Source organism: Pipistrellus kuhlii, unplaced genomic scaffold, assembly GCF_014108245.1.
Source record: "Pipistrellus kuhlii isolate mPipKuh1 unplaced genomic scaffold, mPipKuh1.p scaffold_m20_p_4, whole genome shotgun sequence".
In the NCBI taxonomy this organism is placed as follows: domain Eukaryota; kingdom Metazoa; phylum Chordata; class Mammalia; order Chiroptera; family Vespertilionidae; genus Pipistrellus; species Pipistrellus kuhlii.
In genome coordinates, this window is record NW_023425540.1 from 70,692,848 (window position 1) to 70,720,650 (window position 27,803).

The window sequence follows — 27,803 nt, forward strand, 5'->3', positions numbered from 1 at the left end:
AAGGGAAGCGGCGGGCGCCTGTGTCGTAGGTGCGGTGATTGCAGCCATCAGAGGGGTGGACACCAGGAGGTGACTTTTCCTCAACCCTACTCAGCTCAGGCAGTGAGGTTCCTCTTTAACCTGAGAATACGCCCCCTACCTCCCTGTCTCCTCCCCGCCCCATCCCACTCCCTGCCCGCCCTCCCCTCCGCTTCCTCTTCCATGCTAGTGGCCTCCTCCATTTCCAGGACCGGAAAGACTGAGAGTCTGTAAGCGTTTAGGAGGTTCCTCAGCCCAAAGAAACTTAGCCCAGGGAGGGTCAGACTCACCATCGTACGGAAAAGTAGAGAACGCGAACTGTCCCGGCCCTATTCTAATGGCGCCACCACCCACCCCTCCCCAGTTCGTTAAAAATGTCCCATTCTATTCCGTGTGGAATCAAGTAGTACTAACTTTCTAGAAATGTACGTCTGGGTGCTTTTCGATTTTTGTGTTTTTGTTCGTTACGTGTTTGCCGGTTCACTTGCACCAGGCACTTTCCGCTTCCGAATCGGGAGTGGGGTCTGCTCTGGCGTGTGCCTTGCCCTGCCGTAGGAAAGCAACTCCAGCCCCATAGTCTGCATCTGTCTTTTATATATATATATATATATATATATATATATATATATATATATATATATATATATATATATATATATATATATATATATATATAATTAAAGTATTACATAGCACATGTCTATCTTTAATGCCCAGGTGCCTTAGGTCAAGACGGTCTTTTGTGTGTGTGCCGCGCCCCCCTCCCTCCCCCCAGTTCCGAGCAGTTCCCTCAGAAAGCAAAGGGGTAGCTGGGAGGGAGAAGTGGGAGGGTAGGAGCCATTTTCTCTCTTTCCTCCTCCAGCTGGTCCACCATGTCGACCCTTCGACCTGCCTCCTCCTGGCTCCGTAGCTCCTCCTCCCCAAGCAGTATGTCCTCCCCACTGCAACGAGGTGGACTGAGGAGCCTGTCCGCGTCCAGTTTGTATGTCAGTGTGCCCAGTGATGACAGAGACTCAGACCAGACTTCAGAGGGGTGAGTGGAGTTGGCAAAGAGTTGTTACCTTGTCTGGCTTTTGCCTGCATGGTGGGCAGCTTTCCCCTCTGTCTTTTTACCAGCGGGATAGTAAAAGATGCTCTGCTGGTTCACAACAGTGCCCCCTTCCAATTCTGCTGGCTGTTTTTACCTGTTCTACACGTTGCAGACATTAAGAATAACACATGCTGTTCTAAATCTGCCACCCAACTAGTCAGACCTTTCCTGAACACATTTGTATATTCAGCATGTACAACCTCTGGTGGAAGCAGGGACCCAGGGGAAGAGGAAGTAAAGAGTTCTTTATTTGTTACTGACATGTAGCGGGCAACTACCACGTTGTAGTTGGTGTCCTTTAGTGCTTTTATTTGGGAATTTTATATACAGGTACTTCTATCCTTGTTACCATTTTTGAGCTTTTACTGTGAAAGTTATAATACTATATCTTGTTGTGTGTTTTTTAATCTTTCCAGAAAAAAAATAATCATATACAAACATCTGATTTATCCCCTGGCTATTTCAGTTGACTTCCTCCAAATCATTCTGTTTCTGACAATACTACTATTCAGAATCAGATTGTATCTATATTATAAACTTAATGGGAATCAATAAAACGTGTGAACTTGTTTCAAGGAGTGGAATTTAACTTTAGGTCCATATTAATCTCTTGTTTATGTAGAAGAAATATTATTACTTCCCAAGCCATGCTCACTTTTCTCCACACAGCAATGATCCCTCCACCTGCTTAAGTAGATATTATTTTATTTTATTACTAGAGGCCCAGTGCACAAAATTCAAGCACAGGTGGGTTCCCTAGGCCTGGCTGGCCTATCAGGGCTTTCTCGTCCAGTCACGATTGGGACTGGCCAGCTGGGGCCTGGGGGACAGGACCTGCCGGGCAGGGGGAGGGATGGCGGGAGGTTTCCCAGCGGGAAGGGACCAGGGTAGGTTGGCTAGCCTTGGGAGGTTGGCTGTGGGAGAACACTGACCACCAGGGGGCAGCTCCTGCATTTTCAGTGTGCATCATAGTGACTGGTCTACTGGTCATTCAGTCGTAACTGTCACTTAGTCTTTTATATATATTTGTATAGATTTAGAGACTATTAGTAAAGGATTTTAGGTCCTCATTCTTCATCTCCATTGCTTTATTCCAGCTATTTTCCTTTAAGACTTTGTCCCTACTGGCTAACAGCTCATGTCTTCCTGAAGAAAATCTGAATATATTTTTCTCATGGAGACGGGGTACAGTTAGAAATAAAAAGAAATTATAATTTATTTACCCTTTCCTGTCGAGGAACTGGGGTATTGTATTTAAGGAGAAAAACATTCCCTCATAGGGATAGTGATTCTTTGTCAGCTGATGAAGGCAGTGACTTTGAAGACAGCTCAAGACGCAATATGAAGAAGAGAGCAGCAAAACGACCGCCCAAAACAACCCCTGTGAGTCAGCTTTTGTTTTCAAACCTGGTCTGGGAAGCAGCCAAAGACAACCTCAAAGAGGCTCAGGAGATATGTTTGATGAAAGGACAAGACTTGTTAAAGAGTTTTAAGAGCCTGGCCAGTGTGGTTCAGAGGTAGACTATGGGCCCAAGAACCAGGCTTGTTCCAAAGTAGGGGGTGTGCAGGAGGCAAGCCGATCAGTGATTCTTTCATTGATGTTTTTATCTCTCTCTCCCTCTCTTTCTCTCTGAAATAAAAACATTTTTTAAAAAGTTTTAAGAGACAGAGTAAAAAGAAGGCAAATTTTGAAGAGAAAAGAAAAGGGTTATTAAGATTCAGAGGAATAAGAATGGGGCTAAGGGACTTTTTAAGAGAAAAAGTTCATAATATAAAAATTATTTCATTGTTGGACTGCCTTGAATCCTTTGTGGAGAAAGGTTATAAATAAAAATAAATAACACCAAAAAATAAAATTAAATTAAATTATTTCAGATCTAAGCAGTAACTCAAACTGCTGTATAATTGGCAGCTTAAGCCTACCTATGTGATGATGAAACTACATGTTAATGTCATTTTTAAAAAATACTCCTCATCTCTTTATACTTATTAGGTGGCAAAACATCCTAAGAAGGGGCCTCGAATGGTACGTGGTCATAGCCAGAAAGAATCAGAGCTACCAGCCAGTGATCTCTTTGATGCTGTAAAAGGTGCCAAAAGTGACATGCAGGTAAAACAGTTTCACTCTGTTTCTTGATACCGTCTCACCTTTTGTAGGGTGAAAAGATAAGGACAGGTGTCTACAAACTTGATTTTAGTGTACATAACCTGTATCAGGAAAGACAGATAAGATCATGAAGTGAAATAAGGGAGACCTTAGATGAGAGAGATTGTTCCTTTCCTAACTATCACCGAGCAATGAAGCAGGGAGAGGCATTGGATAATCTAGAGAGCTTGGATATGGGCGGCAACTTGTTCACCCTTATCACTTTTTAGTTTCATTCTGACAGTTACACCTAATTTCTTTTTCCCCATCTTACATTTTTTTTATAGCTGATTGTAATTCTGTAATAAAGTATATTAAAAATTTTTAAGTATGTAAAAAATTTTAAATGATGATCCAGAACTTCAGCCTAGCTCAAGAAATGAAATAATAGTGCTTTAAGAGACTCTTCTATATCTTCCTTCTACCCTACCCCCACAGTCCCCTCACTACCCAGAGACAACCACTAGAGTGAATTTTCTATTAATCATTTCCTTGTCTTTACATTATAGTTTTATCACCAGGAAATGTGTTCTTTAATTTAAACAAATGCGTCATTCTTATATAGTCTTCTGTGACTTAATTATTTTAATTGTTTGAGATTCACCCATGTTGATATATAATGTAGATTTTTATAGTTTTTAGAAGCTAAAAATTTTCAAGCATTGCATTTTTCTATTTCTATTTTTATTGATTTCTAATGCTATTGCATTATAGTTAGAAAATGTGGTATTTGAAACTTGGAGACTAGCTTTATGACAGCATTTAGTCCTTATCCAGAAACTATTTCACATGTGTTTGAAGGATGTATGTTCTCCAGGTGTTGAGTCCAGGGTTCTCTTAGGTGAGATCAAAGTGTTAAATGTGATACTGCTTTGATATTTCCACCGTTAGTTTAAGGAGGTTTTGAGATGTTTTTTGGTCTATTTGATATATCAATTATAGAGATGTGTAAAAAGGTGACTTTTTCAATTATTCTTTTTGTATTCATATCCACCTTTGCTTAAATATTTTGAGGCTTTGTTTTCTGGTAAATCAGACCTTTTATTGTCATACTAGGGGCCCAGTGCATGAATTCATGCACCTTGAAAGGAACTGTGGACCACAAGACTGTGGTGGGCACGGGGTCAGGTCTCAGCCACACTCCATGCTCCCGCCTGGTCCCTCCTGCCAGGTCCCTGGTCCCCTGTCTGCTGACAGCCCGCTCCCAGAGCTGCCACTCACACACACTGACGGCACGGAACCATTGGGGCTGGTGCCAGCCACAGGTGCAAGCTGCGGCTGCTACCCAATCACCCCTCAGGACTGGCAGCCACTGCTCACAACTGCTGATGGCACCGATCGCTCGGGACCGGCACTGGGCATGGGCTGTGGGTGCACAGGGTCAGTGCCCCCACTCACCTGCTCCACCATCCTGCCACAGCTGATGCCCACCATGTTCCACAGGTGCCTCCTGGTGGTCAGCACACATCATAGCAGTTGTTTGATTCTACTGTTTGATCTATTTGCATATTAGAATTTTATATCCTATCTAATAAAAGAGTATGGTAATATGCAAATTGACCATTATCCAACACACAAGATGGCTGCCCCCATGTGGACACAAGATAGCCAGCAGGGAAGGGCAGTTGGGGGGGACCCAGGCCTGCAGAGAAGAGTAGTTGCGGGAGACCAGGCCTGCAGGGGAGGGCAGTTAAGGGTGACCAGGCCTGCAAGGGAGTCAGTCAAGGGCAATCAGGCTGGCAGGGGAGCAGCTAGGCATTAATCAGGCTGGCAGGGCAGTGGTTAGGTGGTGATCAGATTGGCGGGCAGAAGCGGTTAGGGGCAATCAGGAAGGCAGGCAGCAAGCAGTTGGGAGCCAGCAGTCCTGGATTGTGAGAGGGATGTCTAACTTCCCATTTAGGATCGATCCTACCATGATCAAGCCTAAATGGGCAGTCGAACATCCCTTGAAGGGTCCCAGATTGGAGAGGGTGCAGGCTGGACTGAGGGGCACACCCCCCGTGCACGAATTTCATGCACCAGGCCTCTACTATATAGATTAGGGGTGTTGAACTCAATCAGAGAAGGGGCCAAAATCTAAAATCCAGCCTAAATCGCGGGCCGAATGGTTTACTGAACAGTCATTAACTGTCATTGTGATGGAAACGCAGCGGAGTGCAGTGATGACAGCGCGGTGCGGGCCACATTGCAAGGCCTGGCGGGACGGATTTGGCCCGCGGGCCTTGTGTTTGACACATGTGATATAGATAATGACACTTCTTTATCTGTAAACATTAAGACAAAAAATTTTGTTTTGTATTAACATATCTACATTAGCTTTATTTTTTTTTTAAATATATTTTTATTGATTTCAGTGAGGAAGGGAGAGTGGGGGAGAGAGATAGAAACATCAGTGATGAGAGAGGATCATAGATTGGCTGTTTCTTGCATGCTCCCTATTAGGGACTGAGCCCACAACCCAGGCATGTGCCCTTGACTGGAATTGAACTCAGGACCTTTCAGGCTGACACTCTATGCACTTTTCAAATATTGCCTCTTCTTCATTCTATTATCTTCTTCTAGAATTCAAGTAGATACCATTAGAACTTCTCATTATATTCTCCATGTCTCTTAATGCTCTTTCATTGTTTCTGTTAATCTCTGGGCTGGCTGCATTTGGATACTTTCTTTTACTTAATAATCCATTTTACTCATCTTCTATTCTGCTATGTCCAGTTTGCTTTTAATTTATTAATTGAAATTTTAAATTTTATTATATTTCTCCAGCAAATTTGTCCCTTTCAAAATTACTTTGTTCTTTGCTTCTACTTTCAAGCATCTCTTTCATTTCTTTAATCATAGTAAGCATAATCTACACCATTGTTTCCCAAACTTCTCTCATGATGAGAATCACCTGGTGGAATTGTTAAAATACAGATTCCTGAATCCCAACTAAGAAGTGCTAAACTACAATTTTTGGGAACATATAGGTAAAATTGTATACTTAACTAGTGGAGAGACCAGGCCTGCACTAGTTAAGTATACAATTTTACTTATATGTTTCCAAAAATTCTAGTTTAGCACTTCTTAGTTGGATTTCAGGAATCTGTATTTTAACAACTCCACCAGGTGATTCTCATCATGAGAGAAGTTTGGGAAACACTGATCTACACTAATAAAAGAAAAATATATAAATTGATTGAATCTCCAGCCAATCAGGAGGGAATATGCAAATTAGCAGGACAAAGATGGCAGCGGCCTTGCCTGGCCCCCAGCTGCTCCAGTTCACCTGCTCTGAGGGGAAGGGTGGAGAGAGGGACAGAGGGAGCTACAGGAGTGGAGCTCCTGCCTGAGGGAAGCAAATACTACAGACGCTATCTGGAGTCAGTAGCCTTCAGACTCTAGCCCGGAGTCAGCAAAGACTCTGGTGGAGTCAGCAAAGACTCTGGTCAGAATAAAGACAGGCCAGAGTGAAGGCCTGGGTCCTGGGTGCCAGAAGAAAACGATACTGGCAGCCAGGAGAAGGAAGGCCTATTGCACGAATCTTCATGCAACAGGCCTCTAGTAATTTTCTAATCTGATGACTTCATTGTCTGAAGACTGTGAATATATTTCTGCTGTCTGTTCTTTCCTGCTGGTTCTTACTTTCAGTGCCTTGTTTCTTTATTAGGTTTTACTGTGATCCACTCATTTTCCATGGAGCTCTGTATGTTGGAATTCTTTAGCACCTGGGTTAAAGTTGGGTGTGTGTGTTTTGTTGTTGTTGTTGTTTAATATATTTTTACTGATTTCAGAGAGGAAAGGAGAGGGAGAGAGAAACATCAATGATGAGAGAATCATTGATTTGCTGCCTCCTGCACACCCCCTACTTGGGATTGAGCCCACAACCTGGGCATGTGTCCTTGACCAGAATCAAACCTGGGACCTTTCAGTCTGAAGTCTCCACTGAGCCAAACTGGCTAGGGCTAAAGTTGGGTTTTTAAGAGAGGAATCTGCATTTACCTGGGGACATTCTCCAGAATCACTTTTAATTATACTCAGTGGCCAGATTATTATGATCTCTAAACGAATAATACTTTGGCCATTCAGTGTATTTGTATCTCAAATGGGTACCAAAAGTATTCTAGACTTTTGCTGGAGATCAACCACCTATTTGCCCTGAGCTTTCTATCAGCCAGTGCAAAGGGGAAAACTTTTTTTTTTTTTTTTTTTTTTTTAGTATATTTGATATCAAATAAATGAGGTACTCAAGAAAAGTACACTGTGTTCAGAGATCATAATAATCCGGCCACTCAGTGTAAATTCTCTGATTGAGATTATTCTGATAATATAGATAGTATGAATATAGACTGAAAATCTAGACCTGAGAGCTGGTTTATGGTTATGAATTTTCAAGGAAGAATTATTTTTTCTCTTCACCTCACACCAAGGTTATAGCTGGCTAGTTTTCTTGTCTTCTTCTGACCTGTAGGTTTACTTCTCATTCTTGCTTTCATGAGGATGTGACTCTTTGCAGGACCCAGCTTTATGCAGGAGCCTCCTTTCAGACTACTCTTCTTGAAAAGCCCTTAGGCTCAGTCTTCTATGCAGCCATCTGGACAGAAAGTCAGCGTTCCCAGGGTTTAATAGAAACCTCCAGGGCAACAGTCAGTTTGCTTATCTCTAAGGATTGCTACCTTCACTTCAATTTAGCCATGTGGAATTTTACTTTTCATTCCAGTTCAGCAATAAATTTTAAAAGAATTTTTAAAGATTTAATCAGAAATTTAGATGCTTCACTTGGGAAGGTCACACAGGATTTATAGTCTGTCATAGTACCAAAAATATAAATCATCCATATTGTTTTCCTAGTCTTTGGTGGATGAGTGGCTGGAGAGCTACAAGCAAAACCAGGATTCAGGATTCCTGGAGCTGATTAACTTTTTTATCCGATCTTGTGGATGTAAAGGTGAGGAAACTCCTACCCCTTTCTGGTCTCTAGTCTTCTGCTACAAGTTATGAAACTTCCATTTAGAGGAGTAGGATTAAGCATTTCCTAAATGAAGAAGGTTAAAGTATAAGAAAAGTTTCACTTATTTAACTATATTGTTAACTGGTAAATAAGGAACTATGTCGGTTTGGAGACAAGACCCTTTGTGGAAAAATAATTCATCATACTAATAATATTCACAAATTAAAATGGTTCCATCAGATACTCTTTAGTTTTCCTCTCTCTAGATGAAATATTATTTTTTGATTTATTTTTGTTAATCCTTGTCAGAGGATATGTTTCCATTGATTTTTAGGGAGAATTGAAGAGCGAGTGAAAGAAAGAGAGAGAGACATTCATGTGAGAGACACATTAATTGGTTGCCTCCTCCAGGAGACCCGACTAGGGCCTGGGTTGTGAAGGAGCCTGCAAACAAAGTACATGCCCTTGACCAGAATTGAACCCAGGACCCTTCAATCCTCAGGCCAGTGCTCTATCCAAAGCCAAACTGGCTAAGGCTTATTTTCTTATTCCTATTTCTCAGCCACTTCATAGCATATTTCTTCACTGAACCACCAGAGGCCGTGACCTAATTGATTGGGCCAGGTAGTCTTAGACACGTTGTATTATAAGAATCCAGAATATGTGTGTGTGTGTGTGTGTGTGTGTGTGTGTGTGTGTGTGTTTATAACCGCAGTTTTCCACTGCTTGATTCCTTTGGGTTTTCTAGAATGGTTGCCTTATAGCAGATATACAGTTAGATGATAGCAGATTTGGGTCTTCTAATTCCTCACCTAAGTTCTTTTCAATATATTCCCTAGATCATCTTCAGATGTATATGTAAATAGTCATGTTGTCCAGTTATTTTCCTTGTAAATACCTAATTTATTCCATTCCTTAGGCACTGTGACCCTTGAGATGTTTAAGAAGCTGTCCAACTCAGAGATCATCTGGCACCTAACAGAACAGTTTAATGAGGTGGAAATAGAAGACCAAGATCATTATACCACTTATTTCAAATCACAAGACTCATTATCCCCTTCTTTCTGATTCTGGGAAATGTGATAGCTTTTAGAAGTTCAATCGTGTGGGGGCAAAAAGGATTCATAGGTATTATCTGACTATGCCCCTAGATTTGAGAAAGCAGGAAATGAGGTATAACAGAGATAACATTTACTATACATTGGATTTTTAAAGTTATGATTTTACTGATTTTTAAAGAGAGAAATATTGATGAGGGGGGAAAAAGAAGTATCAATGAGAGAAACATTGATCAGCTTCCTCCTGTAGGCCCCTACTGGGATCGAACCACAACTTCAGGCATGTGCCCTAATTGAGAATCAAACTAGCAACCTCTTGGTATATGGGTTGATGCTCAACCACTGAGTTATGCCGACCTGACTATACATTGGGTTTTGGCATCCAACATCCCAGTGGCTTCATAGACCTGGTAATAAAGTTCCCATTCTTTTCAAATCCTCTATAGGACTCAGGAGACTATCCTCTGACAGCTCCAGGTCCATCCTGGAAGAAGTTCCAGGGTAGTTTCTGTGAATTTGTGAGGACATTGGTCTATCAGTGCCAATACAGCCTACTTTACGATGGCTTTCCTATGGACAACCTCATCTCCCTGCTCACTGGCCTGTCAGACTCCCAAGTCCGTGCCTTTCGTCACACTAGCACCCTGGCTGGTGAGCACTCACTTTACTCTCTAAATGTTCTGTGGATTGTTAGGGCTTCCTTCTGTTCTCCAGTCCTGGATCTTCTTTTGTACCTGCATCTTAGCTCTTTATTTCAAGGCCATGCTTCTTTTATCCCAAACCCAATTAGTTTACCGTATTTTCTGGCATATAAGACGACCCCCTAATTTTACAGTTAAAACATAGGTTTAGGCCTATATTCGCTGTATAAGACTACTCCCCCACTTCCGAGGCAACACCAGTTCTTTTTTTAATAGACCGCCTCTCTGATCCTGGCCAATCTGAGCAGGCTTTTTTTCGTTTCAAAAGTCGTCTTATATGCCGGAAAATACGGTATCATGACTGGAGTTCTAAAAAAGGGTGGGACACAGTGATCATTTCCAGCTTTACTATGTTTCTCATAACTCACTACTGGGAATATGCTGAGTATTTTTAAAAAGCCAAACAGGGTTAGGGAGAAAGAAAAGTCCAATCTAGAATAGTCTTAGGATTTGAGGGTCACGCTGCTCTAGCTTTTCATTTTTACTGATTTTTATTCCCTTATTTTTTGAACCTACCTTCTCTCCCCTGACTTACATTACATTTTAGTAAGTAATGAGTCCCTTATCTTGTTTTTCCTGACTCAAAGCCATGAAGCTAATGACCTCTCTGGTAAGAGTAGCCCTCCAACTGAGTTTGCACAGAGACAACAATCAGCGTCAGTATGAGGCTGAAAGAAACAAGGTTCCAGGACAGAGAGCACCTGAGCGGCTGGAGAGCCTGTTGGAGAAACGCAAAGAGGTGAGAAGCATTCCCTGTCTTTTCCCTCCCTCTCCCGTCTTCCATTCACTGTTGCCAAAGTCTGCCTTATCAGTCCCCAAGTGCTTTTCTTTGGTAAGGCCCAGGTCCCCAAGCACTTTTTCAGATCATGCATAACAGAGACCGGCAATAGTTTAATAGACCCATCCTTCAGAGGTCATTGCATGCTCATCTTGTTTCTGGAATGTTGACTCATTTTATCATTTCTAATTTAGAGTACATTTTAGGAATTCTCTATAATTTCACCTTTTCTCAGTTTCCTTTGTCTGCATTCATTATCAGAAGTATTTAAGTGTTGTGCCTACATATCAGGCAAGGAGTTAAGTTCTTACTTTCTTGTCAAGTAAACAAGTCACCGTAAGAGTACTAAGGCCAACCACTGATGTGGAGGAGCCAAGTTTTTAAGGAATGGAAAAGGTACAGGCCTTTCAGTAACTCCTGAATTTTAAATTCTGTTCCAATTAGCTACTAGCTCATGGTCTTGTGTAACACCTCTAAGTTTTAAGTTTCCTTTTCTTTAAAAAGGGGTTAATTTTGCCTTTTTATGAAATTTAAATGAGATAAGTAAATTTGCCTAGCCTGGCACTTAAAAAAGACCACTGGAGGACATAAGCCCTAGCAGAATCTTTAACACTGATTAAACCTTTAAACAGCTGTATATATTATGAGATTATACACTGATCCCCCGCCACATACACACACTGTCCCTTGGTATCTGAGACTTCCCCACCATGAAGTGGCAGAACTCACCAGTCTAACTATACCAATTGATCATTTTCCCAACCCTTGCCAAAGATTTCATCTGTGCTCAATTATTAGAGGAGGAAATTTTTTATTTCCCTCATTCCTTCTTTCAACTTTCACTGTCAGTATGCTCTTAAATCTTGTGTGTATTAATTCTGTCTCAAATCTTAGACATGCTGTATTATAAGAATACACTAGTGTCTTTTTCTTTCTATTTCTGTATGTTCTTGCTTCATCAAGTATTCCCCTTTTTGTCTTCAATCTCTTTCTCCCCATGGTTTCTTCTCTCCACTTATATGTAAGCTCTTGAATCGTGCTTTCATTCCACTCTTCTTGAGAAAGTATTTCCTAACTTTATCTTTATATACACCTGAATCCATTGTGCTGCCTAGCTTCCATTCTCATTTTCTTTGAAATTTTCTCAAACCAGTGACTTCCTAATCCCTATAGCCAATGACCTTTTCTCAATCTCCCTTTTCCAGACTTCTATAGAATTTGGTACTGATGATCTACCGGTACCTTTCCTCCTTCCCTCCTCCCTCTCCTTTTTCTTTTAAATTTGAAATTTTCAAAAATTCAGAAAGAGACACTGCTAGAACGAACACTATATACAAATTATCTAGATTTAACAACTAATATTTGCTCATTTGTTTTTTACTATTTTATGTAAATTGTGAACATATTGGTATTTCCACCTAAAGACTTAAATATATCTTCAATCTAAAAGATGACATATATAATGTCCTATATAATCCCAATACCCTTTTCACATCCAAAAATACTAATAATGATTCCCTAGTGATTTTTTTTTTTTTTTTGGTGCAAGCTAGAAACCTCTATTTAATTTTTTACACACAAAGAAGCAGTGGTTTGATTTTGTGTCATACAAAAAGGGAAGCTGAGTGGCAACACCTGTGTAATTATACTTCCTTTCCCCACCCATTTTCCTCTTGGATGACCAAGGTGTTTAGTATTATTGGTGACTACATTAGTCAAGGGATCAGCCCACATAAGGGCTTTTACCCATGAAAGGTCAGGAACATAAGTCCTAAACACATCCACATTTGTCCCAGGTAATATTACCGTACAGATGGATTACTGCTAACATGGCAAGAAAGACATTCTCAGGTGTCAGGCGTCTGTACCATCTTCTTTACCATGCCTCAGGTGTTCTCCGGGCTGTTCGCTGTCCGGCCGTCCTCCTCCTGCTCATCTTCAGTGGACTGCTTAGAGTTGCTGCCCTCTGTAGCTGGAGTAGTTGATTGTCTGCAGCTGCATGGTGTGGCTCCAGGTGCAAGGTCCTCATTATTCTGGCTAGTTTCTCTCTTGGATTCAGTTCTTGACTCTGCAGCTGGCCGTGGGTTTTTGAGTGCAGTGAATTTCCCTCACCTTTTCCGGTGAATTTTCCACAGCTTTTCTCAGTGTATTTTTTTCTCCCTAGTAGATTCTAATTCCAATTTATTTAAAAATTTCCTTATGTATTCCCCACATGGCTTTTATATTGGTTAGATGTAACCATTATTTAATTAAGGTATGTGTGTCAGCATTTAGTTGTTATGTGTCTTTAGTCTCTTAAACAGAACCTTTGCCTCTCCCCGTTTCCCCCAGTATACATATTAATTTGTTGAAGAGATAGTGTTAGTTGTCTTATAGTTTTGATACCCTGTAATCCTTGTAATTCTCTTTATAATTCTTTTTCTTTAGTATCTATTATTCATCCAGTCTAGGGTTTCTTAATAGTGGCACTATTGACATTTGTGGGGGCTGTCCTGATATTGCAGGATGATTAGCAGCACTAGATGGCAGTAGTAATCCCTAGTTGTGACAACCAAAAATGTCTTCCAACATTGCTAAATGCCCCTGGGGCCTCCAGCTGAGAACCACTGATCAAAATTCACAGATGGAGAACCTTTTTTCCTGCCAAGGGCTGTTTTGATATTTATAACATCATTCATAGCCATACAAAATTATCAGCTTAAAAATTAGCTTGCTATATCTAGTTAAACAATTAACTCACCCCTAATGCCTTGGTAAGCAAGACCAAATGATTTCCTGGCCTTATACGGCATGTGAGTCGGACTTTCCCCACCCCTGATCTAATCTCTTCCTTCTCTTTTTTTTTTTTTTTTTTTTTTTTGCTACTTCCACATCTTCTGTCAAACAAACAACATTTACTAAAATTTCACTTTCCCACTTGTTAGTCAAAAACATGTAACTACCAAGTAGGGCCTCTGAATAGCCAAAGACAGTAAAAATAACCAGGTGCAGAGGGGATACTATGTTTTCAAACAAAGAAGCCTCTGAGGTAGCAGTTAACTATACAGATTCTTCCAGGATTAGGTTTAAAGGAAACATAAGAAGATACCAAGGTTCAGATTGTTCTTTAATAAATACAAAGTGGGTGGAAGCCATACTTCTAAAATATTTTTGTGGCCTTATATTGTTGAGAAATTGACCTGTTTCTTCCTGTCCTCCAGCTCCAAGAGCACCAAGAGGAGATTGAGGGGATGATGAATGCCCTCTTCAGAGGTGTCTTTGTACATCGGTACAGGTGGGTTAATGGGCTCTTCTCGTTGAAGCAGCTGGTCCTTGGTAATAGAGTTGGTAGAAGTAACAAGGCCCCTCCTTAACTCAGAATTACTTGTTTAGTCTTAGAACTAATACAGCTAGAGGAAAAAAAACTAACAAATATTTTAGATTAATAACGTTTAGTTTGTTCCCATCTACAAAGGATCTTATAAGCTCTTCTGGCAGAGAAAATAAGGGGATAGGGCTTTGCTGAATATTCTACTCCAACTTTATCCAATATCTTCCCTGGCTCTCATGTCCTGGGGCTAGAGGCTGGAGAGGATAAGAGCAAGAGAAAAAAGGCAGGAATTTTCTAAGTGCACAGCTTGGCAAATCTTTTCTAACGTAGCCTGCTGTTTCACTATACTAAAGGAGGGGGTTTTATACTGTTTAAAGAGCGGGTAGAATTAAATTAAAAAATTCATCTGTATTTGTTTCTCATTCTTATCTAGATTTTTAGCCTGTGCCTTTCAGAACCCTTTAGCTAATTCAACCTTTTCTTGAAGTGTAGTTAAAACACAAACACTATTTGGCCAATGATTAAATTAACTTCCCAAATCAGTTTTTAAAGAGGGCTGGGAGGATAAGATCAACTATTTTATGGGTTGGTAACAGAAGGAAAATGTTTACTTTTTATCTATCATATTTACATCGGGAAGAGTTAATGAAAGGCATGGTACACTGTGTTTAGTCAAGAAAATAAATTCTACTATGACGGAGATTATCTGGTAGGGTGGAAAGTGAATTTGGAAAAAGGTGATAAGGGTCAATTTATCTCTCTATGCCTAGGGATGTCCTTCCTGAGATTCGTGCTATCTGCATGGAGGAGCTTGGGTCTTGGATGCAAAGCTACAGTAGCTCTTTCCTCACTGATAGCTATTTAAAATATATTGGCTGGACCCTGCATGATAAGGTGAGAATTGAGTCAGTCACCTTTCCTCTATTCCCCTCATTCCTTTCCCTGCCCTAGAATACTTCAGCTTTTTCTAGTCTTGCCACTTAGGTATTCACTAGTCATCAGTGACCAACCCATCAAGGCACTGAACCTTGTATTGGAGAGGTAGGCTAAGAGAGAAAGACCTATCCAAGAAGTAAAACATCTCAAAACCAGAGTAGAGAGGAGAGAGAAAAGCAAGAACATTATTAATGGGTTGGTAATACAGGTGCTAATGTGATAACCAGAGGTCCTTCTCATTATGATTGCTAAATTCTGCTGTGATCCTTTTATTTTTTAAATAATAAGATAGCTGTTCATTGTCTTTTAGATACCTTAGAATCCTTGGTATAGAGGACACCGAGGCTCAGAATGAATAATTTGAGCGGAGGGGGCGGGGACCGGAGGCCCAGTGAGGGTGCTGGGTGAGTAGAGGAGGGTAAGTAGAGGAGTAGTCAGTCATACTTCCATTTTCCTCAACAGCATCGAGAGGTTCGTCTGAAATGCCTGAAAGCTCTCAAAGGGTTGTACAGCAACCGGGACTTGACTGCGCGCCTAGAGCTCTTCACCAGCCGCTTCAAGGTAAAATTGGGACAGTACTTGTGTGCTCGACTCTTTCCTGTGGCTCTCATTTCCCCACCTCATCTTTCTATTTCTATTTCTTAGATATACTAGTATCTGTAGCTCTTCCAGCACCTGCTTCTACTCTCTTTCTTTAGGAATCTATCAAATTCTAAAAGAACATAATTTGGTGGGGTGGATACAGGGAGGTTTTGATCAATGTTTTCCTTCTTGCAGGACCGAATGGTTTCCATGGTCATGGACCGAGAGTACGATGTGGCAGTGGAGGCTGTCAGATTGCTAATACTTATCCTTAAGTGAGTCCTGGGAAGTGGGGAAGCAAGCATCTCAGACTTTTACCTTTCCAGCATCAGACAGGTCCTTCCAGGGTACTGTCTCTCCATCTAGCACAGGGTGACTCTTCCTTGTGTGCAGGTTGAAAGACATAGGTTGCAAGAACTCCAGGGGGAAATTTTTCTATCTTCTCTCTCTCTCGCCATACTCTTGACTTCCATGCTTCATTTAAAAGTACTCTGTGAGTTAATACTCATCGTTTTTGCTTCTTTTGTTTCTGTTGTGCTAGAAGACGACATCCATAGCCATCTGCTTTTTTCCTTTTCTCTTGGCAGGAACATGGAAGGGGTGCTGACAGACGCAGACTGTGAGAGCATCTACCCTGTTGTGTACGCCTCTAACCGAGCCCTGGCCTCTGCTGCGGGGGAGTTTCTGTATTGGAAGTGAGTGGGGCTCCTTTCATATGTTTCTTTAACACTGTCCTCTTGTTTTCTTCCCTCACCTGCTGCTGCTCTTGCTAAGAACTCCCCATACCTATTAAAGTCTCTCAGAGTCTCCCTCTCAACTCCTTGGAGCTTTCTTTAGCTCTGCACCTGTTTTCTTTTCATACCTCTCCTTGGTTTACTAGCATTTCTTCCCTCTATGGTGATTATTTTTTCCCATGCTTTTCCTTGTGTCCATTCTACCAGGCTCTTCTACCCTGAGTATGAGACAAGATCGGTGGGTGGGAGAGAGCGGCGCCGAAGTCCACAAACCCAGAGGACTTTCTTCCACCTTCTGCTGTCCTTCTTTGTGGAGAGTGAGGTGATGTACAGGAAGAAGCTGTTTGGCTGTTGTGCATAAGAGCTGCAGATAGAGAAGGATGGGAGCTGGCCCTATAGGAAGGAGAGACATGGTGCCACTCCCTGGAGTTTTATAATGTTGCTTCAGTAACTTAATGTATACCTCCTTCCACAGCTCCATGACCATGCTGCTTACTTAGTAGACAGCTTGTGGGACTGTGCAGGGTCTCAGCTGAAGGACTGGGAGAGTCTGACAAGCTTGCTGCTGGAGAAGGACCAGAGTGCGTGTCATATATGGTAGCAGGGGTTGGGGGGTACCTTTGACCTCCTAGTAGGAAACCAGGAGATATTTCTTTCCTGTATTGTAAAAGGCAGAGATGCAATGGGCAGTGGCACCACAGGGATGGGGGAAGACTCGGAGATGTAGGGTGGCTAATCTGTGGTTCTGTGTTTTCATCCTCCTGCCAACCCAGACCTGGGCGATGTGCAGGAGAGCACGCTGATAGAAATCCTTGTGTCCAGTGTTCGGCAAGCTTCAGAGGGTCACCCACCTGTGGGACGGGTCACTGGGAAGAAGGTATGGCATGAGGGATGGGGTGGGTTGATTGGCAATATTAAGTCCAGACAGTATTATCTATCTTTATCCTTTCTCTGCCCCTCAAAGAACTTCATTTTTAGAAAAAAAAAATCTGAAGGGAGCTACTGAATTCTCTTTTTCTTCCTGAATAGATAAGATTGTGGAGAGGAGAGTTATACATACATGCCAACTGGACCCAGTGTTTCTCCACACCTTTCCCACCCCCACTCCCCAAATGACTCTAATTCCAGGGCTTAACCCTTAAAGAACGTAAGATTCAAGCGGATGACAAGGTGAAGCTGACTGAGCACCTCATTCCCCTGTTACCTCAGCTCCTGGCCAAGGTAGAACTGCCCCACTGTTCAGCATCTGGGAATGACAGGCTGAAAAGAAAAAGGCCTCATGAAGAATAGGGTAAGAATTAACAATGTATTAGTTAATGAGTTGGTCTCTCTCTCAATCACAGTTCTCGGCTGATGCAGAGAAGGTTGCTCCCCTGCTCCAGCTTCTTAACTACTTTGACCTCAACATCTATTGCACCAGGCGCTTGGAGAAGGTGAGGAGGAAGATGTGTTTCCTCTACCTTGCTGCTTCCCTGTTATGGCCAAAGGTCTTGCTAGTATCTGTTTTTTGTTTGTTTGTTTTGTTTTGTTTTGTTTTTCAAAAAGCCTGGGTTTAGAAAAATCAGTCTTCACTTTCTTAGGTATCTTATCTTTGAAGATTAATATTTTCAACCCAATTTCTTACCTCTCTCAGCTACACTCCCCTCCAGAAGAGTGGTCCTCCCCACCTTTCTTACAGTACTAGCTTCTGCCCCCTTTTTTCTCTCAGCACCTGGAGCTGTTTTTACAGCAACTCCAGGAGGTCGTGGTGAAGCATGCAGACCCAGCAGTGCTGGAGGCTGGAGCCCATGCCCTCTATCTGCTCTGTAATCCTGAGTTCACCTTCTTTGGCCGAGTGGACTTTGCCCGCAGCCAACTAGTGGATCTTCTTGCTGACCGTTTCCAGCAGGAACTTGAAGAGCTGCTGCAGGTAGGATGGGCTGAATGAGAGGACATACCGCACTCGAGTGGGAGAGGGCCACAGACAGGGAACCTGGATCAGTGAGCTCTTGGGGAAAATCCAGTTGTGGACCTTCTTTCGTCCTCAGTCGTCCTTCCTAGATGAGGATGAGGTATACAGTCTGGCAGCCACTCTGAAGCGCCTCTCTGCCTTCTACAAGTGAGCAGTTTACCTCTTCCTTCCTCTTCGATTTCTACTGTTTTCTGCAGAGCTGACTCTTCTAGATCCGTTCTGGTATAACATTTCCCTTTCCTTCCCCCTCAAGTGCTCATGACCTAACTCGATGGGAGCTCTATGAGCCATGCTATCGACTCCTCCGGAAGGCTGTGGACACAGGAGCGGTTCCTCGCCAGGCAAGTAGACAAGTTGGAGATGAGGAGGCAGAGAGGAGTTTTTAAGGACCCCGTCTCTTAAAAACTCTCTCAGGAAATTCCAGTTCCAGATATGTGGAGTAAACCACAAAGGAGGAAGATCACATGCGCATCGTCCTTCCATTTCACTCTTGGAAGGTGTACGGTACTTTCCACTGCCTAAAAACAGCTATCCTTTTGGTTTCCTGAGAGTCAAGGATAATAAGACTGAGAGATTCTAAGAGATTTCAGATAAATTAGGGAGAGGTGACATTTTTACTCCGGATAATAATGTCTAAAGATCGTCTGGAGTCACTTCTTTTCTACCAGAAAAGAATCTCCCCTAATCTCATTTTCTCTCTTCCTTCCTCCCTTTTGCCTCTCTTTACTGCTTTGTGTGTACCTCTTCCTCTCTCTCTCCTTCCCTTCCTCTCTCTCACTCCCTATCTTCCCCTTACTCTCCTGACCCATCCCTCATTTTTGTAACATTTTATTATTACAGGTGATCCTGCCAGCCTTGACTCTTGTCTATTTTTCCATTCTCTGGACACTAGCCCACCTTTCTGGATCAGGTGCCTCCCAGGTGAATATGGGTCTGAGTAGGGGAAATGGGAATGAAGGAGCCTGTGTCTTCATTCTTTCCCCTGAACCACTGTCTCCACAGAAACAGCTATTGAGTTTGAAGGGCAGGATGGTAACCTTCTGTGAACTCTGCCAGAGCTGCCTCTCAGATGTGGATCCTGAGATCCAGGAGCAGGTGAGCATTTAATCAATTGGGACCAAGGAGACAAGTCTTTCCATGGTTTGAGGAATGCTTTCCTAAGGAGAAATTAGTTGTGTAATTTTTATCTTAACCAATGTTTTGTCTTAATTAAGCATTCTTTTTTTCCTCCTAACAGGCTTTTGTCTTATTAAGTGATATACTTATCATCTTCAGCCCTCAGATGATTGTGGGGGGACGTGATTTCCTTAGGCCCCTTGTCTTTCTTCCTGAAGCCACTCTCCAGTCTGAGCTAGCAAGCTTCCTCATGGACCACGTCTTCATCCAGCCTGGAGAAATGGTCAAGGGTACAGGGGCTCAGGAAGGGTCTAGGGCTTGGGCCTGCCTCAGGCAAATAGAACAAGAGGCCTAAATCTGTGACTTTGGTCTTTTCCATTCTGTGTTTGATATGAGCCAGGTCATTCCCAGGAGGATCATTTACAGATAGAGCAGCTGCATCAGCGGCGCCGCCTCCTGGCTGGGTTCTGCAAGCTGTTGCTTTTTGGGGTGCTGGAAATGGATGCAGCCTCAGATGTTTTCAAACACTATAACAAGGTACAGTGAGGCACCAAGCTGATCACAGCACGAGTGCAGACACTGTAGCATTATAGAAAGGAGGGTGGGAGAGATTGTGGTATCAGGGTTAAGGGAGAAGTAGGAGGGAAAGGGCAATAGGAGTTTAAAATAAAGGAACAAAGAAAAAAGAGTTTGTAGTAAATAATCATGAGAGAAGGTATTTGGGAGGAAGAAATTCATTGGAGGGGACAAATCCATTTCTGTGACCCCAATCTATAGAATGGGGTAATCTAGGAAGAAAAAAAAAGAATGGAAGAGGGTTCAATTTTAACAAGATACCTAGATGTGTATCTTAGTTTCCTCAACCCACCTTGCATTACTTTCTGTTTAGTATCTACTATGTGCCAAACATCCTGCCAAACACTAAGAGCAAAGCAGTTAACAAAATAGACAAAGTTCCTTCTACATGGAGCATCTCTTCTAATGGTGTGAGATAAATAGTAAAGACTTCAATGCTGGATAAGAATATGCACTAGCAGGCTTACTATTCTCCAAAGAAATGGGCTCAGAGCAGAGTTTCTTCCCTTATTTATTTGTCTAAACTCTGATTTATTTGGGGTTTTACATCTATTGGCTATAGCTAAGATCTAGTCTAAGTTGTTTTACTCATAGATTTACGTTTCCCTACCTGAGTGACTTTTGGAAGGAGACATTAGGAATGTGAAGAAGAAGAAATGGTCTTTTTTTTATAGTCAAACACTCTCCTCCATTTCCTCTCCCTCAGTTTTACAATGACTACGGTGACATTATCAAGGAAACATTAACTAGAGCAAGGCAGATTGACCGAAGTCATTGTTCCCGAATCCTGCTGCTGAGCCTCAAGCAGGTACTCCCTTCTGCCTACAGTGCCTCAAAACTATGACATGCCTTTCCTATAGTTTACAGATTCTCTGTCCACCCCAGCCCTTTAGGATATGAAATCCTTAAGAGCAGGAACTGATTTATTTTCGCTATTGCTTTACATGAAGGTCTCCTTCATAACTATTAGACACACCAAGTTTTTTTTTAATCCTCATCCAAGGATATGTTTATTGATTTGAGAGAGAGAGAAACATCAATGTGAGAGAGAAACATTGATCAATTGCCTCTGCTGTGCACCCAGATGGGGGATCAATACCATAACCTTTTGTTGCAAAGGACAATGCTCCAACTAACTGAGCCACTCGGCTAGAGCGGAAAGTATTTTTTAACTGACAGGCAGCTTCTACCCTAACTCAATAGAAATTTATTAGTTGGGACATAGGAGTACCAAAAATAAAGTGATAGGGAATGTCTTAAGTTTTTTAATCTGTTCTTTTTAATCTCCTTTGGTTGCTATAGACTATTTATTGTTATAGAGCTCTTTCTGCTGCAGGGGTCAGGAGTAGGGATAGTGTTTGGGAGGAAAGAAAGAATAAATGTAAATGACAACATCCAAAGTCCTTTAGAATTTCTAGGCAAAGAAGGGACTGCTCTATTTTTCTATTTCCACCTTGTTCCTCCATTTCCCCAAATGTGTCATGTCTCCTGGACACAGTTGTACACGGAACTGCTGCAGGAACATGGGCCCCAGGGCCTGAATGAGCTTCCAGCCTTTATTGAGATGAGAGACCTAGCACGGAGGTTCGCCTTGAGCTTTGGACCCCATCAGCTACAGAACCGTGACCTAGTGGTCATGCTACACAAGTAAGCCAGTATTAGTTGGAAGTCAATGTTCCTGAATATTTCTAAGAGGATAAACCAAAGCCTTTATAAGGGAGAGCTGAGAGTAAGGTCTTGGAGGGAGGATAAGCATGTTGAGAAAAAGCAATCAGGTTGGCAGATGGGTAGCTGTGCGAGACAAGCTGGCAACAAGAGGAGGGTATACTTGGACAGCTCTGGGGTGGAAGTGGGAAGGGACTATCTTCCTAAAATAATTCTGCTCAACCAAGGGAAGGCATCAAGTTTTCCCTGTCTGAGCTTCCTCCAGCTGGTTCCTCTGGTCAGCCTCCAAATCTAGCATTCCTGGAGCTCCTTTCAGAGTTCTCCCCCCGACTTTTTCATCAGGACAAGCAGCTACTGTAAGTTATGGATGAGTGAATAAAGAAGTAAATTAGGGAAGAAGGGGATGGTGAAGGCCCAGTGGTCACTTCAGCCTCTTCATCCCACCCCTTGCTTAGACTGTCCTACCTGGAAAAGTGTCTGCAGCGTGTCCCCCAGGCACCCAGTCATCCCTGGAGTTCAGTCACCACTTACTGCCACTCTCTCAGCCCTGTAGAGAACCCAACCGAGGCCAGCCCTCAGGGCTACCCCCACTCCAAGAAGAGGCGCATTGAAGGTAAAGTGCTGTGTATGTATGCTGTGTGCACAGATAGCAGGGTCCCCAGCACTACTTCCTTTATTGCCACCACCTGGATAAGAAGCATATTGTCTTTAGCCTCCTTCAAACTATTGCCTTTGGTTAAATAAAAAATATTTCATTGAACATCTACTATCATGAAGGGTACTAATTTTTATCAGTGTCTATTTAGCCAACTGAAAATAGCAAACCTCTATGAAAAATCAATTAGAAAGTAATAATGAAACCAAAGATTGAACTAAGAAATCTGTACATTTGGAGTGCCCTTTCCTAACATCTTTTATTCTGTATTTATAAATTTCAAATATTTTTACACAACTCTCATGATTTTTTAGTTTAAGATCACTACCTACCATATAATTTACCTAAGGTTTTTCCTTTAAACTGATTTTCTTATATAGACTCATCTTAAGAGATATCCTAGAAATCACAAGTTTGGTGTGCTAGTATGTTTTCTAGCATACATTTAAAAATATTAGTCATTCCTCATTCTCCCCATCTCCCAACCCTAGGCAAGACCACTAATCTACTTCATATTTCTGAATTTGCCTGTTTTAGATATTTCATGTAAATGGAATAATATAATATGTGGCCTGTGTGTCTGACTTCTTTCACTTAGCATAATATTTTCAAGGTTTACCCATGCTTTAGCATATATCAGTACCTCATACTTCTTTATGGCTGAATAACATTCCATTGTATAGATAGGCCAATTTTATTTATTCACCAGTTGACTGACATTTGGGTTGTTTCCACTTTTTTACTTTTATGAATAATGTTGCTGTGGACATTCATGTACAAGTTTTTGCGTGGACATATGTTTTCAGTTCTCTTGAGCTATATATACCTAGAGTGAGATTGCTCAGTCATATGGCTACTTCATGTTTAATGTTTTGAGGAACTACCAAACCGTTTTTCCGAAGTGCCTGCATCATTTCACAATCCCAACAGCCATGTATGAGAGCCCCACTTTCTCCACATTCTTGCCAATACTAGTTATTGTCTATCTTTTTTTATTTTACTCATCTCCCAGTGGCTATGAATTGGCATCTCATTATGGTTTAATTTTCATTTCCCTAATAACTAATGATATTAAGTATCTTTCTATATGACTCTCTTTCACGGCCCGCGTAGAAAGAGTTCCAATTCAGGGTTCAGGTTCTGGAGAAGGGCCGCACACAAATGAAAAGAGACTTGAAGAAATTCAATTTGGCGATTTGGGGGGCCAGGCGGTAGTCCAACTCTAGTGGGAGAACTACTACTGCTCTGGCTCTGCCATCCCCTTTTATTGAGGCTTTGGGGAAGGCATCTTAAGCAACATAAACAGAAATTTACATGTAGCCCTTAGGCAGGAAATAACAGAAACTTTCACGGACAAGATAGATTCTGCTTCAGCTAACAAAATCTCAACTAAAGGTTAGAGCAATTAAGATTGTTGACCAGCCTTCCTGGCTTCCTGTCAATATCTCTTTTTCAGTGAAACTGATTTGGTTTCCAGCATCTTTCATATGCTTATTGACCATTTGTATTATCTTCTTTAGAGAAATATTCTAATTCTTGCTCTGTTTAAAATTGGTTTATTTGTCTTTTTTATTGTTGAGTTGCAAGAGATCTTTATATATTTTATATACAAGTGCCATATCAGATAAGATATCCTAAAATTTTCTCCCATTCTTGGGTTGTCTTCATTTACTTTATGGTATCCTTTGAAACACAAAAGTTATTAATTTTGTTGAATTGACAGACTGGAGGAAGGAGGAGAAATGGCCAGATACTGAATATATTTCTAAGATATCACTAATAGGTCTTCCTGGAAAAACTGGATGTGTGACGTAAGACAGAGGCATTGAGGATGATACCCAAGAATTTTGGCCTAACAGTTGGAAGGATGGCATTGGCAGTAAGGGAGATGGGGAAGGCTGTGAGTGAGATCAGGGCTTTGGTATTAGCCATGTTATTACAGGTGGAGATGTTGGACAGTCAGCTGGGGATAAGAATTTGGAATTCAGGGGAAAGGCAAAAACTGGAATGAATTTGGGAGTTGCTATTAAAATATGTGAACTTGAATGGCTAAGGAAGCCAGGGAGATGGAGCAGAGGAGATGCCCAAGGGTTGGGTGCCTCCATTATCGTCTGGGGAGGTTAGAAGAATCCACCTGAAGGCCCAAGTTTTCCTCTCTGGGCTTACAAGCTCATGGCTGTGTCTCTTTCCTGTTGTCCTCCACTTAAGCTAGTAGCAGTTCACTTTCCAGGTTCTTGGTTTCTTTGTGCAAACATGGCCATAAGAAGGGAAGGTAATGGAGATGTGAATGTTTACATGGTGGCAACTCCTCTAGCTATGGTGGCTGGAGATGGAAAGAGCTAGATATATGTAATTCTATAAGCCTTATTCTTTTTAGTATATAGGGCTATATATTAGTACATAGTTCTACATTTATATTTTAGTCTTATCGTAATGAGGCCACATAGGTTTTCCACTCTCTTTTTAACTTTTTCTAACCAAGTCCTGGGCAGGTCTTGAAAGGTAAGAGCATTTGTGGCAGTACCTGGCCTACAGATAATATATATGGACATCTGCTTCTTCTCAGGCTCCTCCAGGCAGCACAGAGAGGACAGCGCTTCATCCCAGGAGGAAAGCCTACAGCTGAACAGCGTCCCACCCACCCCCACCCTCACCTCCACAGCTGTGAAGACTAGGCAGCCCATGGAGGGGCTGCAAGAGATGGAAGAAGGCAGCTCAGAATCAGAGTTTACCCAAAGGTGAAGATTGAGGGAGAAGATCTGGGTGTCTGATTTGCCACTTTGGTGTCTTGCCATCTCTGTCTTGCTGTTTTTGCTTTTCTCCCTTGCAGCATTCCCTCATTCTTGGGTCCTTATGCAATCCTTTCTTCCTCTTTTTCCTCCTCCTCCTCTTTTTTTTTTTTCTTCTGTGTGTGTGTGTGTGTGTGTGTGTGTGTGTGTGTGTGTTTTAATCTTTTTCCCTATATGCTGAGCTTTTCTCCTCTTTAATGCTGGCCACCTTACTTCTTTTTAGCCTTTACTTTTATTTACTGTCACTGATCCTACATTATTCCCAACAGCCAACTACTTTCAGGCACCCAGAGGTCAAGGTTCTTGAGTCCACAGCATTCCCAGACTCCATTCAATCCTTCAGGTGCTAGTCTGGGTAACCAGCTGACCCGGTGAGCTTTTCTTTTCATCTTTCTATCTTCACTTCAGATCTGTTAGCCACAATGAAGGGATTCTCCCCTTATCCAAAGCTTTTATGCTGATGCTTCTTGGAATTGTTTTAGCCACCGAACACTTGCTTCTAATATAATGTGGAACCCTAGTATGTAAAACTGATAAGGGCAGGGCTGCTGATTAAAGCCCTGCTTTGTTTACTGCTTCCCTCTGCCTCCCTGGGTGCCTCTGAGACACTCTGGGGGCCTTTAAAGAGCACTTTGGGAACCCCTGTACCATTGCCTTCAGACTCAGCCTTTTGGAAGAGGACGAAGACAAAGAAGAGTTAGAAACTCAGAATGAGTCAGGGGAAGAATGGCAAGATCCCGACAAAGTGAGTGGAGCCAGCATTCCCTTCTCCCTCTAGAACTAGAAGCAAATATGAGAAAGCGAAACGAGTGATTCTGTTCTATCAGTCCTGATCGCCTTTGCCTCTGAATGTTACTTAGGGTTTTTGAAAGAATCACAGAGTAAAGGAGGAAGGTTTGTAAGTTGCTTTGTACTTTGCTAGAATTTATCTATTTTTAAAATAGGGAAAATAAATTTTAAAATACCAAAAAGTACTGGAATAGCATTCCTCCTCTCAGTCTCCAGATAAGCATTCTTCCTCTGAATCTAAGAAGTGAAAGGAGTTCTAGAGCTAGAGATAGAAGGTCCTCTAGTCCAACCTTGCAGCCCATTCAATAACTCTCTTCATAATGTATGAGCACGGGCATGGCAACATGGGCACCTGCCTTCCTTCCTGTCTTCCTAGAGGGCTGCCAGTCCCTGTTCCTCCACCCACTCCCTCTTCTGCCAGCCTGATGGCTTCCCCAGGGGGGAATGCTGCCAGTCTGGTGGGAAAACAGTTTTGCCACTTTATCAAGTTAGCTCTTTAACCCCTCTGAGCCTCCTCACCTTTAAGATGGAGCTTCTACACAAAACACAAAATGAAAAAAATACAAAATAATAATAAACTGAAAAGGTTTATGTGTCCACTGCTGTTATTATTCTGCTCTCTTATCTGTCCTTTGAAGAAGGAGAAAGAATGGAATTAAGCAGAGGAATGGAGGTCTTATGCTCAGAAGGAAAAAACAGACAATGACATATTTAAACCACAGACTAGAGAGCAATGTGTCTATTAAAATTCTGTAGTCTTTCGTAAAATCCCCTCAGGAAAAATTCCGTTCTCAGGTTCCAAAATGGAATGAATTTAAGGAACTTAGTCTGCAGGTCAGACGAAGAGGCACTGCTCTGATGACTTTGGGAAGTCTAGGTTTGAGCCTCCTGCTTTTGCTAATCTTCCCTTCCTGACTGCCTCAGAGACCTACTGCAGCCCTTACACTGTCAATGGAAAGGGAACTTTGCGATTGTTTGCAGTGTGATGGGAGTAGGGAAGAACCTTTCTGACTTTTGACCACATTCTCTCTAGCACTCTTCCCCCAGTGAGCCTGGGCTGGACCTCTTAGATTCTACAGAGCTGAACATTGAGGTGAGAGGCCCCAAAACAGACTGTAGAAGGCAGGGTAAGAGGAGTTGTGTGTCTTTGGGAGATTCTGTCCAATAGGTGGAAAGGCCACAGCCCACGGCCTGCCCTCTCAGCTGTGTCCAGAGCTTTAGGAATTGTCCTGGGAGGAAGTCAGGAGGGCAGTTGTCATCTGTAGGACTTGCAGTCATATCTTTGCCCTGTGGCTGTGGTAATGTCTTTGTGCTTGCCTTTCATGTTTCTCATTACAGGATTTCTGACATGACTCTGCACCCCTCTCCATCTTCACCCGGCACCTCAACAATATAACCATTTGGAAAAGCAAACAGGAAAAGCAAGCAAAAGAAAGGAATCATTACTTCCAGGCCCTGCCCCTGGTCTCTGATGTTGTTGGCATAGAGAAGCCTTAGGTCCCATCTTTCCCAATGCACCAGGCGCTGTCCCTCTGTGTTTGAGCAGAGTGCCTATTCCCTACTGTGTTTAGAGGGTGGGGCTTCACCCCAGTATTTGAGTTGAATGGAGAGCGCCTAACAGTTTTCCTATATTTTTGGGACATCTTTCCCAGCTTCTTTTGTGCCCTGATTATTAGCTCAATAAACATGTTTGCATCAGCTGGTCCCCATGTGTGGCTTGAGATTATTAAACTGATGGAGATCAGGTCTTTGCTAGTGTCTTAAATGGCCCTGCGCAGCCCCAGTGTGTAGCTGTGACACTGCACACACCCAGGTGCTCAGTAGCAGTATACTGGCTCTCACAGATCTGTTGCGTAGTAACTGAGAAACTGGGTGGGCAGAGAAGTTGGGGAGAGACTGCCTGCCTTTGACTAGGTTTACCTACTGAGAACAGTTTATGCTGAAGAGGAAAGGTAGTAAGTATCCTGATCCGCTGGAGG

At 42.2% G+C, this 27,803-nt stretch overlaps 1 protein-coding gene across 1 annotated transcript; it reads left to right on the forward strand.

Annotated features, from left to right (window-relative positions):
- The first annotated feature begins 885 nt into the window (after positions 1 to 885).
- Positions 886 to 27,533, forward strand: STAG3 (stromal antigen 3). The gene is made up of 33 exons (XM_036410765.2): positions 886 to 1,051; positions 2,389 to 2,491; positions 3,102 to 3,218; positions 8,085 to 8,181; positions 9,104 to 9,180; positions 9,689 to 9,893; positions 10,531 to 10,682; positions 13,922 to 13,995; positions 14,802 to 14,925; positions 15,430 to 15,528; positions 15,745 to 15,824; positions 16,137 to 16,244; positions 16,491 to 16,605; positions 16,759 to 16,864; positions 17,057 to 17,160; positions 17,412 to 17,504; positions 17,627 to 17,716; positions 17,992 to 18,192; positions 18,311 to 18,381; positions 18,488 to 18,575; positions 19,075 to 19,155; positions 19,237 to 19,329; positions 19,472 to 19,640; positions 19,751 to 19,887; positions 20,633 to 20,734; positions 21,425 to 21,573; positions 21,819 to 21,947; positions 22,047 to 22,204; positions 24,813 to 24,984; positions 25,305 to 25,406; positions 25,696 to 25,780; positions 26,858 to 26,917; positions 27,163 to 27,533. Exons 1-33 carry the CDS (start codon positions 891 to 893, stop codon positions 27,169 to 27,171), a joined length of 3,711 nt encoding a protein of 1,236 aa, XP_036266658.1. The 5' UTR covers positions 886 to 890; the 3' UTR covers positions 27,172 to 27,533.
- Positions 27,534 to 27,803: the final 270 nt, after the last annotated feature.